The 13,270-nt window shown below is 38.9% G+C and overlaps 1 protein-coding gene across 9 annotated transcripts in view; it reads left to right on the top strand.

Moving 5' to 3' along the window:
* Positions 1–13,270, top strand: part of ZNF536 (zinc finger protein 536) — a 314,380-nt gene that overhangs the window by 201,983 nt on the left and 99,127 nt on the right. For all 9 annotated transcript variants that reach the window (XM_085551816.1, XM_015874058.3, XM_085551820.1 and 6 more), the window contains one exon: positions 7,347–8,927. In XM_085551816.1, coding sequence (XP_085407942.1) covers positions 7,347–8,927 — 1,581 coding nt within the window. The remainder of the gene's footprint in view (positions 1–7,346; positions 8,928–13,270) is intronic.

The raw sequence follows: 13,270 nt of genomic DNA on the forward strand, positions 1-13,270 counted from the left end.
TAGACTACTTCGGATTTTTGTGATCGTTAGGTGCTCGGGTATGTTCCCAGTGTCACTGGCACAATTAAATCCCTTGTGTAATGAAAAGACTTTGAATGAGTGAAGCATAGCCCTGAAGAAGGTCTAAACTGTGCTAAGCCAAAGAACCCTAAGATAGAGTAGGAAGAAGCAGCTTAGCCAGGCTGCGTCAATTAACGGAGAGTGTGTTTTGATATGTGTCATATGTATCTTACAGGTATTAAATACACTCATGGTGTTAACTGCATTTTCCCTTGGAAATGTGATTGGCCAATTTTAAAACATGCTTAGAGGAATTGATGGAATACGATAAAAATGGTGCTGTTTTAAATGAATTCAATTCACATTTTCTTCCTAAAAAAAGACTGCCTGTTGCCATTCTCTGAAGGCGCTTGTAGTGGGATGAGCAATATGAATAATTAAGGAAAATGGGCATGTGTGCTCCAAGAGGAGACAATTTTGGTATTGAACATCCTTTATTCTTACATTTCTAAGATGAACTAAAAGGACTTTTCATTTCTCTAGATTTCTCCAGATTTCCCATCTTTAACACTGTACAGCATGCCTTTTCTCCTGTCTTAATGACATCCCAAACTTTTGTTGAAAATAATTGATTGAATTTAAATTTCCTTAAAAGTTTAAGAGGTAATGTTACAGTATAAATTTCCTACCAAACACTAAGTAGGGAAATATCCATTAGTGAAATTAACTACAGTTTCTAGGTAGCTAACAATGTGCAGTATACAGTAGGGCATGGCTAATGAACACTGCAGTGGGTGATATTTCATTATACAAATTAATGCTCACATTTTAATGGGAAAGTCACATAATGAATCTCAGCTTCAGTGACAGCAATTAGAGACACAGATTGTCCCCTTCTGGACAAGGCACTGTTTAGCAATAAGCAGCTGTGTAAAAAGTCTTCAGTTTTACAACATATATATATATATAGGCTTTGGGGGAATTAGTGTACAGTTTATATTAATGTACCGAATCTTCCCTGCAAAGGAACAACTGTATTTATCTCCCTGCATTTTAACTAAGTAAAGACATGTAAAAAGACTAAATAAATGTTGTAGATGAGGTATAAATAAATGAGAATATTCAATTACAAAACTTGATAAAAATTAAAATATTTTATTGTAATACCTCATGCAAAATTGAAAAATATTTAATATCACGAGACAAAAGCATCTGTCCTCTTAAAGGATAGGAGAGTTTCATTGTACAGAATAGAGAAAAAATAGCTGGTAAAGGAAAGTGGTAAAGAGAAGTAGTTAACTAGTATTTCTGACAAACAGATTAATTGTGTGGTGAAACATGTGCAGGATCCAAAAATAATCCTACAGAACCTTTGATATTCCATTTGGTTTAAAAAGTGTGAAGTGAATGATTAGAATGATAAAAGAAATTACCATGTAAGAATAGGCATAATAATGAACTAATTAAACCATACAGCAATTCATTTCTAAAATATCTGCTGCACAATGGATAAAATAGGTTATCAATAACTGTTTCAATGGTAAAATAAAAAATGCTATAAAATGTTTTCAGTATTTTCATTAAGCAGTATTCTCCGGAATTATAAGATGTTCGATTTCATTTGTTTTGCATGAAAGAAAACTATCTTGTTTAGAAATTTATAGGATCCCACTGAGACTTCCCTTGTCCCTGAGCATCCGTCAGAACCTCCCTACTGGCTGCTGGAGCTCCAGGTGTGGAGTGCTGATGCTGATGCACGGACCTCACTGTGCCAAGGCACAGTGCGTAGCCAAACTCCTTAAGAATAGGGTTTCTAAAGAAGGGGGGAGGGCATTAATTGGGGAATGGGTGTGGAGGCATTATAGCTTTATTAAAAGGTGCGTGTTGGCTATTAAAAAAAGAATAAAGAAGTTCATTGCAGTCAATGTAAATGGACAGTTGAGAGGTGCAGTAGTACTTGGTAGGGGAAGCAAAAGGTAAAAATACATGTGTGTGGATATTAGGGGTTCAGGGAACAGGGTAAATTCTGTAGATCTGACAAGTTTAACACTTGGGATCTTGCTAATACTGGATTAAAAAATGGATAAAAGAAGTATCAGCTACAGTAGGGAAGACTGAATTCTTTTCTACTCTGCTCTCATAAAAAAAAGCATTGTGGGTTTTATAAGTATTTTCCAGTGATGCAGTTCAGCCATTAAGTAGTGAGGCTGTTATGCCGTAGCCCACTACATTTTAATATTTTTTAGAATGAATGAGACTGGATAACTTGTAGATAAAGCCTTAAAAACCCTGGCTGAAGGGCCCTCCAAGTCATTAAAATTCATTACGAAAAGAAAGTATTGGAAGATGGAACAAGTTCCAGAGCTATTCTGTTTTTTTCAAAAAACAGATGAGGGAGGCCCTGAAATTCTGTGTGGATCCCAATGTAAGTTTTGGGTAAAATTACAGGATGAATTTCGTAAATAATAATTAATATTTGGTGACATAGTTAATGCCAATCAAATACATTCTATGAAGGTAAGTTTTATCAAGTTTCTTGGTTTTCTCTCATGTCTTGTGAAAGCAGCTTGTTCTATGTGACATTCCCCTAAAAATCAACAGTGTACAGAGGTGAAGTGGCATATAACCCATCAGTCCCTCAGCAGTGCTCTCGGCTCAGTCTATTTGGCATTTCATCATTATTTGGAAGAGCGTATAAAATCACTGTTGATAAAATTTACCAATGGCACAAAAATGGTAAAATGCTAAAAATCACGGAGAGGGACTGATTAGTTGCTTAGTCGAGTGGGTTCTTCTCAATGATATGAATTTTAAAACAGCAAAATGTAGAGGAACAAATACTAGAGCCGTTGATGAACTGGGCCTTGGATTATGGTAGAGAAGCAACAGAATGTGAGCTGTTAGCTGATTGCTATAGCTATGGATGTAAACAGTCTTTGTGTAAGAATAATATCAAGTTGAAATTTCATCAAAGCTTTAGTGGGTACCTATAATTTAAAAGGGCATTCAATAATTGGAAAGGGTATTCCACTCAGGAGCAGGAGAAGTTGGTGAGATGAGGGCAAGTACCTTTCTCAGGGAACAGATCTTTGATATAAAAAGACAAATCATTTAATGTTGTAAAGATGTTGTCAGGTTCTGTATAGGAAACAGACTTGGGGCAAATACAAACTAGAAATAAGGCAACAGTGAAAATAATTAACCAGTCCAACAGTTTACATCAGGACATGTTGAACATGTTCATTGCTGTGAAGAAAATATATTTAAACTAAGACAAGTATGGTCTGTGTCAAGCTGCAGTTGTGACTTTGATACAGGAGTTCTCATGTGAGGGTTTTTGGCCTCTTTTGTGCAGCAGATCAGACTAGGAGGTCGTAATTGTCCCTTCTAGCATTAAATCTGTAAATATATTTATAATCAGTCTGTGGTCTCCTTGCACAGATAGTTCATGTGACTATGTGTGTTACTGGACTGCATTTTGAGCAGGACTGGTAGTAGATTGAGTGCTGCATTGTTTATGCAACATGCTATACTAAAAGACCTCATGCTATTGGGTAGCAAGTCTGTTTCCAGTTAATATACCAAGATTTTGTGCAGATTTTACAAGCAGCATTGAATTTTATTGTTTTATTGTATCCTGATATGAAATAGTTCTTGTGAGATGCCTTGTGTCTTGTAAAATCAAAGTGGTAGATAGATCAGAACTGTGATTATGTTGCCTGGATAAGTTACCCTCAACAAGATGCTTTCTTTTTATTGTACACATTGGGATATTCACTCTTTGTACTCCACTGTGAAAGGGTTTGCAGGGATGCAAACATGGCCAGAGAATTAGCAAGATTAGGATGATCATTGCCATTGCGAACAATGAAAAATGATTCTTGGATATGAAATGCAGAAAACTATTTTGAAGAAGTCATGTTCCTCCCTCTTACATGGCAACCTTAATTTATTTGAACTGATATTAAGTGTTAAATAACTCATCCAGACACTGCTCTTGGCAGTATTACTTGGATAGTCATTATATAGGATGAGTTCTTTGAAGCATCTCCCCCAAGTGTGAGATACAAACAGGTTGTCTTCTGAGGAGAAGAGTGCCCTAGCTGTCTTATCCCCTTTAGTATTCTTCAGACATACACCATTACAATTGTTGATAGTGTCCTGGAAATTAGGAGTCCTTCGGGTTTTCCATCAAAACTGGATTGGTTTTTGGTTTGTTTGCTTTAAATTAGGTTGATTTTTTTCCCCAGTGCAGTTTATAGCTCAGTTTTGTGGTTTGTACGATGACTTACGTGAGCGTTGTTAATCTGAATGGATGAAATAGTGCAAAGTATTCTTCACAATTCCTGAATTTAGGAAATAGTGAAACAGTAAATTTCAAAGATGGACGGATGATTTACTCAGTCCTTCTCCCTTCTGCTAGTGCTTGCCCTTGAAATAGTAACAGTTAAGATTGCTTTGAAGTGCACTAATCACTGCCAACATTTTGATCTAAAAGAGAAAAAAAATATATAAAAGGTTTGGAGTACTTCCCTTTGAATGATGTTTTTTGGCCAGTGCTACAGTATAAAGGTGGCACAGTGTGTTGCTACATGTTGAGTCCAATTGCAGCCCTTTGGTGACATGGAAGAGGTGGGAGCACCACAGAGACAGTGAAGCAAGGTGAGGAGACACATTCTTACTGAAGCCCATTTTTAAACACACCTACTGCCTTGAACAGCTTCTGCATGTTTTTAGCAGCATTAGCAGGTTGTAGTAGACGATCTCCAGAGGTCCCTTCCAACCCCTATGATTCCGTGATTGAGTGATGAGAGCAGCTTATATTACACAATTCTCTTCTTTGCTGTGGAAGCATGTTATCCAGCAGTTGACATAGCGCCTGCAATACTGGGACACACTTATTAATGGTGTCACTTGATGTGCAATGCCATCACACGCCAAACTATCATTAGAATAAAAGGAAGAGATCAATACAGTTGTGTTAAAGATTTCCACATAGGGGATGCTGTGGATGAGCTTTTCAGTTTAGAGGAGTGAAAACTCAAATCTGAGAGCATTTAGCCTTATAGAGTCTTCTGTTTGTTTTTTAGCAGTCTGACTGCTTCTCAGATGGTACTTGAAATACCTAGGTTGTGCCAAAGGTTGCTGGTGACTGTTGTGTCATCAGCAGTAACTGGTGGGACAAACAAGCAGCTCAGAAACACTGCAGGATGTGCATGCTGTATAAACAGCATTAATATTTGTCCCCATTCTGACTGGCAGCACAGTTGCAGGAATGCAAACAAATAGACAGCCTATGTCTTTTGACCTCTCATCCCAACCACTGAGCAGAAAGAAGCCCGAGCAGACGTGACCTGTCTCAGGTTAGTGATTCCTGCCCATCAGGAGTTTGCCTTTGCATGGCTTCTGCTGAACACAGCCGTGCATCTTCTTGGTGGAGCCCCAGAACTTAATGAGGTGATAGCGAAAAACTCAGAAGTTGCGCTGAAATGTTGAATTCTGATTTCCTCTGTTAAGCTGTGTGGACCCAGGCCTAACCCTGCTAATTCCTATCTCTGCCTCAGCTGAACACCTCTTGTTTGAGGTGCTGCACTTTCCTCCTTGAAACAGGTCGATTAACGTGGTTGATGTAAAGCTCTCATGTCTCACCATTTAGCTTTGGGATTACGTATGGATTTAGGATTTCTACTCCTTATAATTCACTTGAGCCCTGTCTGAGTTACAGCACGTAACCAGCCACTGTATGGCCAGTTTGAGGGTTTTGCAGTGCATCTCATTAGTAAGTTCCCTGTGATCAGTGCAAGGAGCAGCTTCCCAAGTATCCAACAGCCTTTCAACTGAGCCTGCAGCTTATACAAATCAGAAAGTTGGGAAGCCTTTCAATTTTGTTTTAAGCAGATTTTGAGGTTATTTGAAAATGGGTGACTTTCCAGCTGGTTTGGTAAACTGCAGAATATCATACAGCTTTTTTTTTTTTCCTTTTCTTTTTTTCCCCCCACTCTGTAGAAAGCTTTTGAAGCACGTTTTTCCACCAGCATTCAGGAGAGGTTGGTCATTGTCTTTTAGAGAAAAAGCTATGTAGAAAAAACAATTCCTTCTTCTTATTGAGCTCCCTGGCAGAAATAATTGTCAGTATTGACAGCTTGCAGGTCTTTCACATTCCTGGCTCTTCCAGTGAGCATCTCCAAACTCCCTTTTAAAGGGGCTCTGCATTGCTCATGAGTGCTCTATGGATTTACGTTTGCATATGGCAGACGTTCTTTTTGGATATATATTTATGTCTGTATGTGAATGCTCACTGTGTGTAATATCTTCTACCTCTTTTAAAGTATAAGAAATAAACAGTAAAAGTTTATATGGGACTCAAAGACTTATTTAATTCATGAAAATCATTGTATATGTTTTAAACCTCTATTCAGAGTAATCCTAGGAAAGCACTTACGATAGGTAAATTACACATTTTACTACTTGAGCATTAGAAGTACCATTAGTACAAATTCAAAGGACTGCAAAAAAACCAGTAGATAGTGCTAATTTCAAATACAGAAACTAAATATATTTTTTTAAACTTCTTGATTTCTTTTTCATTTTATTGACTGCTTTTGATTTTAACTATATGTTCTTACATGCTGCAATCATAATGTGGTATGAATTGATATTAATATTTTATAGAATCCGTATTTATAGTTCTTTATTTAGAAACAATGCAGTAGGTCTGCAGATCTTTGAATCCTTCTGGAATGGTGCCCTCCAAATAATGATAAATTACTTGTGCAGTATGCCATTTGCTAATTATATCCATGATTTACTGCAGAGCAAGACTTAAATCATTCATTTCAGTCTTGCGTAACAGTGCCATAAAAATTTTAGGTTTAAAAATGGTTTCCATGTGTATAATTTAAACAAATTTTAGAGCAATTGTATACACAAAATATTGCAACCATCCATTTGTTACATTCTTCATCTCCCTTTTTAAAAATATAAAAAGAAAAAAAAACTTGTACTTTTAATGATTACTGTGGTTGAAATTGTTATGCTTCATTTTCATAATCATAGCTTTTAATTCTACAACAGTTTTCTACATGTTAGATTAAGAAGGAGATGGCTAATTGTGTGTAGTTACCATGTCACTCCAGGATGGCCCCACATTCTTGAAACTCATTTTAGAAATATTCAGTTTTTGAATGAGTCTTCAATTAAAGGCATTTCTTTAAAAATGAATTATTAGCTGTAAGATTTTCTTGTTTTCAGGAAACTAATGATGGTTTTTTTTTCTTCATTCATCCATGCACCAAAGTGCAGTTAACTCTCTTCCTTTATATTTGTCTTTTTGTGCATACACATAGGTGAGAAGCCTTACAAATGTCCGCATTGCGATTACGCTGGTACTCAGTCTGCATCCCTCAAGTACCACTTGGAGAGGCACCATCGGGAGAGGCAAAATGGAGCGGGGCCACTCTCTGGGCAGGCTGCAAGCCAAGAACACAAAGAAGAGACATCAAGTAAAAGTTCTGTGTTTATTAGACCAGATATACTGAGAGGAGCCTTCAAGGGGCTTCCTGGTATCGATTTCCGAAGTGGCATGGTTTCGCAACAGTGGACATCAGGAATGCTGTCTTCTGGAGATCAGCAAGGACAAGCAGCTGGCATGTCATCTGAAGCATCTTCAGAAAACATGAAGGGTTCTGACATATCTTCCAAAGGAGCACACTTCTCTGAACTTGGCCGTGCTTACCAGAATATGGTTGGGAATGGCGTGAACTTTCAAGGGTCTTTGCAAGCTTTCATGGACAACTTTGTCCTAAATTCTTTGAAGAAAGAAAAAGAAATGAAGGATAAAGCTCTGTCAGATCCACTTTCAGCAAAAGCTCTGGTCTCAGATGGAGGTGAGGAAAAGATCAATAGCAAGTCCTCCCAGAGAAAAACCGAGAAGTCGCAATATGAACCTCTTGACTTATCTGTAAGGCCAGATGCAGCCTCCCTCCCAGGTTCATCTGTTACTGTGCAAGACAATATTGCTTGGCATGGCTGCTTATTTTGCTCCTTTACCACTTCATCTATGGAACTAATGGCTCTGCACCTCCAGGCCAATCACTTGGGCAAGGCTAAACGTAAGGACAACATCATAGGGAACAACAAAGAGCAATCTAGAGAAGCTTCAGCCTCAGTTAACAAAGTGAGCTTGCTCTCCTCTTCTGTGCAGTCTAGCAAAGAGGCCGTAGTTTCAAACATGCTTAGCCAGCTGGACTCAGCTTCTGAGAAAATGACCCAAGGACAAAATAAGGAGACCCTGGGAGAGCAAAAGAGCTCTGCCTGGCCCAGCCACATGGAATCCACTTTTTGTAATTTTACAACAGACTTCTATAAGCAGTTTGGTGTTTATCCTGGTGTTATTGGCACGGGAACACAAAATTCTTGCACCAGTAATGAATCTGAAATAAAACCACAGTCTGAAGATGACCCAAATATTCTGCTCTCTGACTCTGTAAATAAAAGTGCTACTGATGACCTTTCTGACATAGCTTCATCTGAGGATATGGAATCTTCCAAGGAGGAAAACATTGAAGATGAGGACATTGAAACAGAACCAGATATTATGAATAAGCAGTTGTCTGCCCTAAACAAGGAAAGCAGTGAAGGAGGCGACAACATACAAAGTGCGGTCACCTCACAGCCAGCACAAGGGCTCGTATCTCCACTGCCACAAGCATCAGAAAAGCAGTGGCACAATCAGAGTCTTCTGTCCTCCCATGAAACTGCACAAGGAGTGATGAAACCTGAACAAGTTCAGGGTCCGCAGGTCCTGGAGAAGCAGATGAACATGTTGTCAGTCCTAAGAGCTTACAGCTCTGATGGCTTAGCAGCCTTTAATGGACTTGCAAGTAGCACAGCAACTAGTGGATGTATCAAGAGACCTGACTTGTGTGGTAAGTTTTAGACCTTCTTTTAGACCATTTCAGAAAACACTTGTGCAGAATCATGAAGCTGCTCTTTAAATATACTTAGTCATGTTTGTTAGTAATACATTTTTTTTAAATGTTAAACCCTGTGGGCCAAATTCTAGTCTTACATGTGGTCTACTCCATTGAAATCAGCAGTGCTGCATGCATATACTTACACAGAATTTTAAACCATAGTAGCGGCAATGTAGACTATCTGTGCTAGTGGCATCTGAAGGGGATATTTACTGCTTTAGCATACTCAAAGGAGGAAAAAGTTCTAACAAAACCACATGGTAACTTGCAACCTTTTCAGTATTCTGTTACAAGTAAGAACCCAAGACAAACACTGGATGCTTTGCCAGGCAAGCCTTGTGCACTCTCTGTCCGTCTCTGTCTCTCCCTCTCTCTGTGCTTCTATTTGGGGTGCATTCAGTTTCCACGGTATCTGTTCAATCAAAGGCCAGGCAGATGGAATGCATCTACCTTTAGCGAAGAGCCATTCTTTTCCTTTATCTCCCCCCCCTCCCCCCCCCTTACTTTTTTATAATTTCATTTTTCTGATTTGTTTCAATGGCAGCTATACAGTAGATGCCTTGGACAATTCTCACTGTACTAACAGAGGTTGTACAAGTTGTGTTTTGCCTAATTGAGAATATGCCTCTGAGTAATTAAAACAGCACACCAAACAAAGCCCCACGGTTTTTTTTTACCCTTCTAGTCTCTGATATAGAAAACTGACAAAAAGGAAAGTTAAATCTGTTTGGAACAGGCGAAACTGAGGACTTTTTGATTTATCTCCCCTTTTGTAAGCATAGGGCTTGCTTGAAAGAGATTTTACAATGTAAATCCATTGAAAAACAGTATCACTTTAAAAAGCAGAGTCAGCAAAGGACACAAAAACTTCAGTAATGCTCTTGTTTCATTTAACCTTCAAATGAATCAGAAAACTCATTGTCAGAGCTGAACGTGCGTAAGAAAATGTATTCAAGTTAAAAAAAGGAAAAGAAAATGCGATCAGCAGTTATAAAGCTCGGCAGTTTAAAAATGAAACCCTAAACCTGCAACCTCTTCTGAGTAGTTACCCTGGTTAACTTAAGGTTATTAGGAGCTGTGTTTGACTGCACTGCTTCTTCATGCCCCTGCCTGCTTTTCCAAGTGTGTTAGTTTGTCTGATAGAAAAGTACAGTTTCTCCCATCAATGTTCATCTCGCTTGTATTCTTAGAGAGCATTTTGCCTTCGCACGACTATCATTATCTAAACTGAACCCCGCTCTCAGGTATTTGCCTGACTGTGCTGTAAACTCCTGTCCCTCTGTTCACTAAAAGCCAATGAAGAGAGTTAGAAATAGTTCCGGATTCTTCAAAATCAGTAGTCAGGTTTCTGGTGCTTTAACATAGTTGGTAAAACCCTTGTTTTTTTTTTTCCCCTGTATTTGAGGATTATAATCAATCGGGTACCAAAAATGCATCAGAGAAAACAACAACTAATCAAAAGTAATTGGAAAAATAAGATCAGTTGCTTTGTACAAAATATCTTTATACTTCTTCTCAGACATGAGATTTTTAAAACGACAAAAAAACAACAAAATCCCTCTCACACTATTATTGAAATGAGGTCATGTTACTTCCATTAGTTTTTTGTTTCATCTTCCAATCAATTCAGCAGACGCTTTATGATGGCTGGAGTTTATGTGATTTTAAAGACCATATCCCTTTCACAAGCTCTGCCCAGTGATAATGCGTTTGACTTGAAGTATGAAGGGAAAAAAAACACCCAACAGAAGCTTGTCTGTTCTACTTTTTAAGCCATTTTAAAATGGAAAATGCAGCGCGAGTCCTCCTTTCTCCCCCCTCCAAAAATAGCTTTTTAAAATTCTTACTGACGTTCTGTTGAGTATTTGCAGAACATAAGTATTAAGGTTGAGCACTTAAGTATATCATTTCACTTCTCTTGATATCGCACAGCAAAAATGGATGAATATGAACAGTCTGTGTGTCTGTAGTTTTTATTTATTTCATTGATTTAGACACCATCCTATTGAAAGTGGTGTTTTTAGGGAGTTTTCATTTTCTCAGTGACATTTTGTACTGTGAAATCACACTCCATCTGTGCATGCTAGTGTGGGGAATCTCACCTGATGTTTCTGCACTTGCAGATTAGCCAGCAGGAGCGCTTTGCTAATTTATTAGCCTTCCTTCCCTCTTGCACAAAGCCCGTGACCCGAGTCGTGGTTCCTTTTGTCTCTTCTACTCAGAGAGATCAGAAACCCTGAGACCCACTTCCAGCACCCAGTCCCGGGGCACGATTCTTCTGTCTGTTTGTGTTTTGGGAGACTATGCATTTGCCTTTCTTTTTACAGCCAATGATGGGTGGGTGTTGGCATCTCAAGAGAAAGCACTGATACCGTTGATAATGTTCCCTGCACAATCTCTGGTGCCTTTTCCACAGTCAGAACACAGTTGAAATAGACTTCTCAGTCAACTGAGATTGTATCTTTGCTTGGCCACGTTGATTGCACTAAGTTTCTGACTTTATTACAACAAGCTGGGATTTTTCAGTGATCTATGTAGATCATTTTTAGTTGGCAGATTTTACCTTTAAGAGAATGGGACCATTTTTAAGCTCAAATCTTAGATTAATTTCTAGAGGGCAATTACACCAATACACATTCTTGTTCTGACTAGTCACCTCTCATGGAGGAAGCAGTCCTCAGTTTCCCTGTATACAGAGTGAGGGACTGGTGATGTGCCCATAATTTGTTTCTTCTGTCATGCTTTAGGGGTGAAAGGTGCGATTAGAAGAGAAAGAACTTGAATTACTTTATAGCACAGAAATTTCCATGGCAAAATGCTACTGAGAAAAATCACAAGAAATCTCCTACATGTCTAGCAGAATAGGAAAGAAGGAAAATGAAAAGTATAACTGATGAATTCTTAGTTTCTCCTGACCTTTTCTAACTTAACGGTATTTGTTTCCAGAGTCTTAAGTGACTAAACCCAAGAGCTGATCATGTTAATCTTTGCTACCATGCAGTCTGTAGGAACAGGGACGTGCCTTTCACCGCTGCTTGCAGCCAGCAGCCCAGGTCAGGGAGGAAGCCCGGCGTGATGGCTCTGGGTTCTGTGGCTGTCTTGAGCATCCATGTAATCTGCTTTCACAGCTCTTGCTGATTTGAGAAGCAAAGCTTGGAGGTTGTAGATCTACTTTCTATTTAAGATTTAGAAGATATTTTCCATTTCTTCTCTTTCTCTGCCTGGCTTCCTTTATACAAGTATCTGTATTGCAATAATGTTCCACCTCCTGGTCTAAGTTGCTAATTTATATGATCTGCACAGCATTTGTTTATGACAAAACTCTTTCTTGTCTCTCCTCCCCTTAAGTCTTCCTGCTTTGTGGCTAAGACAGTAAAATATCCCTAGCATTTTCTGCTTGAGATGTACCTAGGCTTTCAAAGAACTGCCGGTGGACTACAGACCTATTGGCCAGAGATGGTCCAGAGCATTAGCTGGTTGTTTAATGGATTAGTGCTATTGAACCCACACTTAATGATGACCAAAAGTATTAGTTCCATCTTGTCCCTCTAAATCTAATTTGCTTCCATTCATGCTTGCTTTCCTCTGCAATTAGTGCTGTTTTCTCCGCGTAGGCTCCACCTCCCTCACTTCTTTCACTGTATGAAAACAGGGCAGGGCCCTTCTTGTGTACGGCAGCAGCTCTGAAGTTCTTCTGCAAAGGGCCGAGCACTTTCAGTTTCCTTTGGAGCAGGAAGTGTTCAGCTTTGCACAGATTTATTAAATCGTTCAGCATTGTAACTTTCTGAAATACCTTCCAAATGTGGAACTGTAGCACAGACAAGAGGGCTGGGCAAGGGGAAGATCGACTGTGGCAGATTATTACAGTTTTATTGTCACATAATTATAGTGCTGTACCCCAATGTTGAAATAGTGAATTTAGTCATTGTAAATTGCTTCTTGCCACAGGTGTCAAAACCAAAAGGATTGTAATGCTAACCCCTTCAGAACTACCACCAACACATAACATGCAGAAAAAGATTTTTAATTGTTTGTGTGCCTTCACCTTATTGCAGCTCTTGAAAATTATAAAATTCGTAGTAAACAGAAGCAAAAGGCCTATAGAGCCGAGCTGTAGGACAGCTCTGTGGTCACGAAAGGTCCTCAGGGCTGCAGCAAAGTGCAGTGCTCAGACCCATTCAAAGTACGCCCTACTGCAGTGAGTCAAGTAAACCCAGCATTGCTGCCATTGAAGGAGTAACCAGAGTCTTCTTCAAAGCAGAAGGAAATGCTGTGGAAGCTTTGCTGTGGGCTTT

Source organism: Coturnix japonica, chromosome 6, assembly GCF_054131305.1.
Source record: "Coturnix japonica strain WE chromosome 6, WE-NBRP24, whole genome shotgun sequence".
In the NCBI taxonomy this organism is placed as follows: Eukaryota; Metazoa; Chordata; class Aves; order Galliformes; family Phasianidae; genus Coturnix; species Coturnix japonica.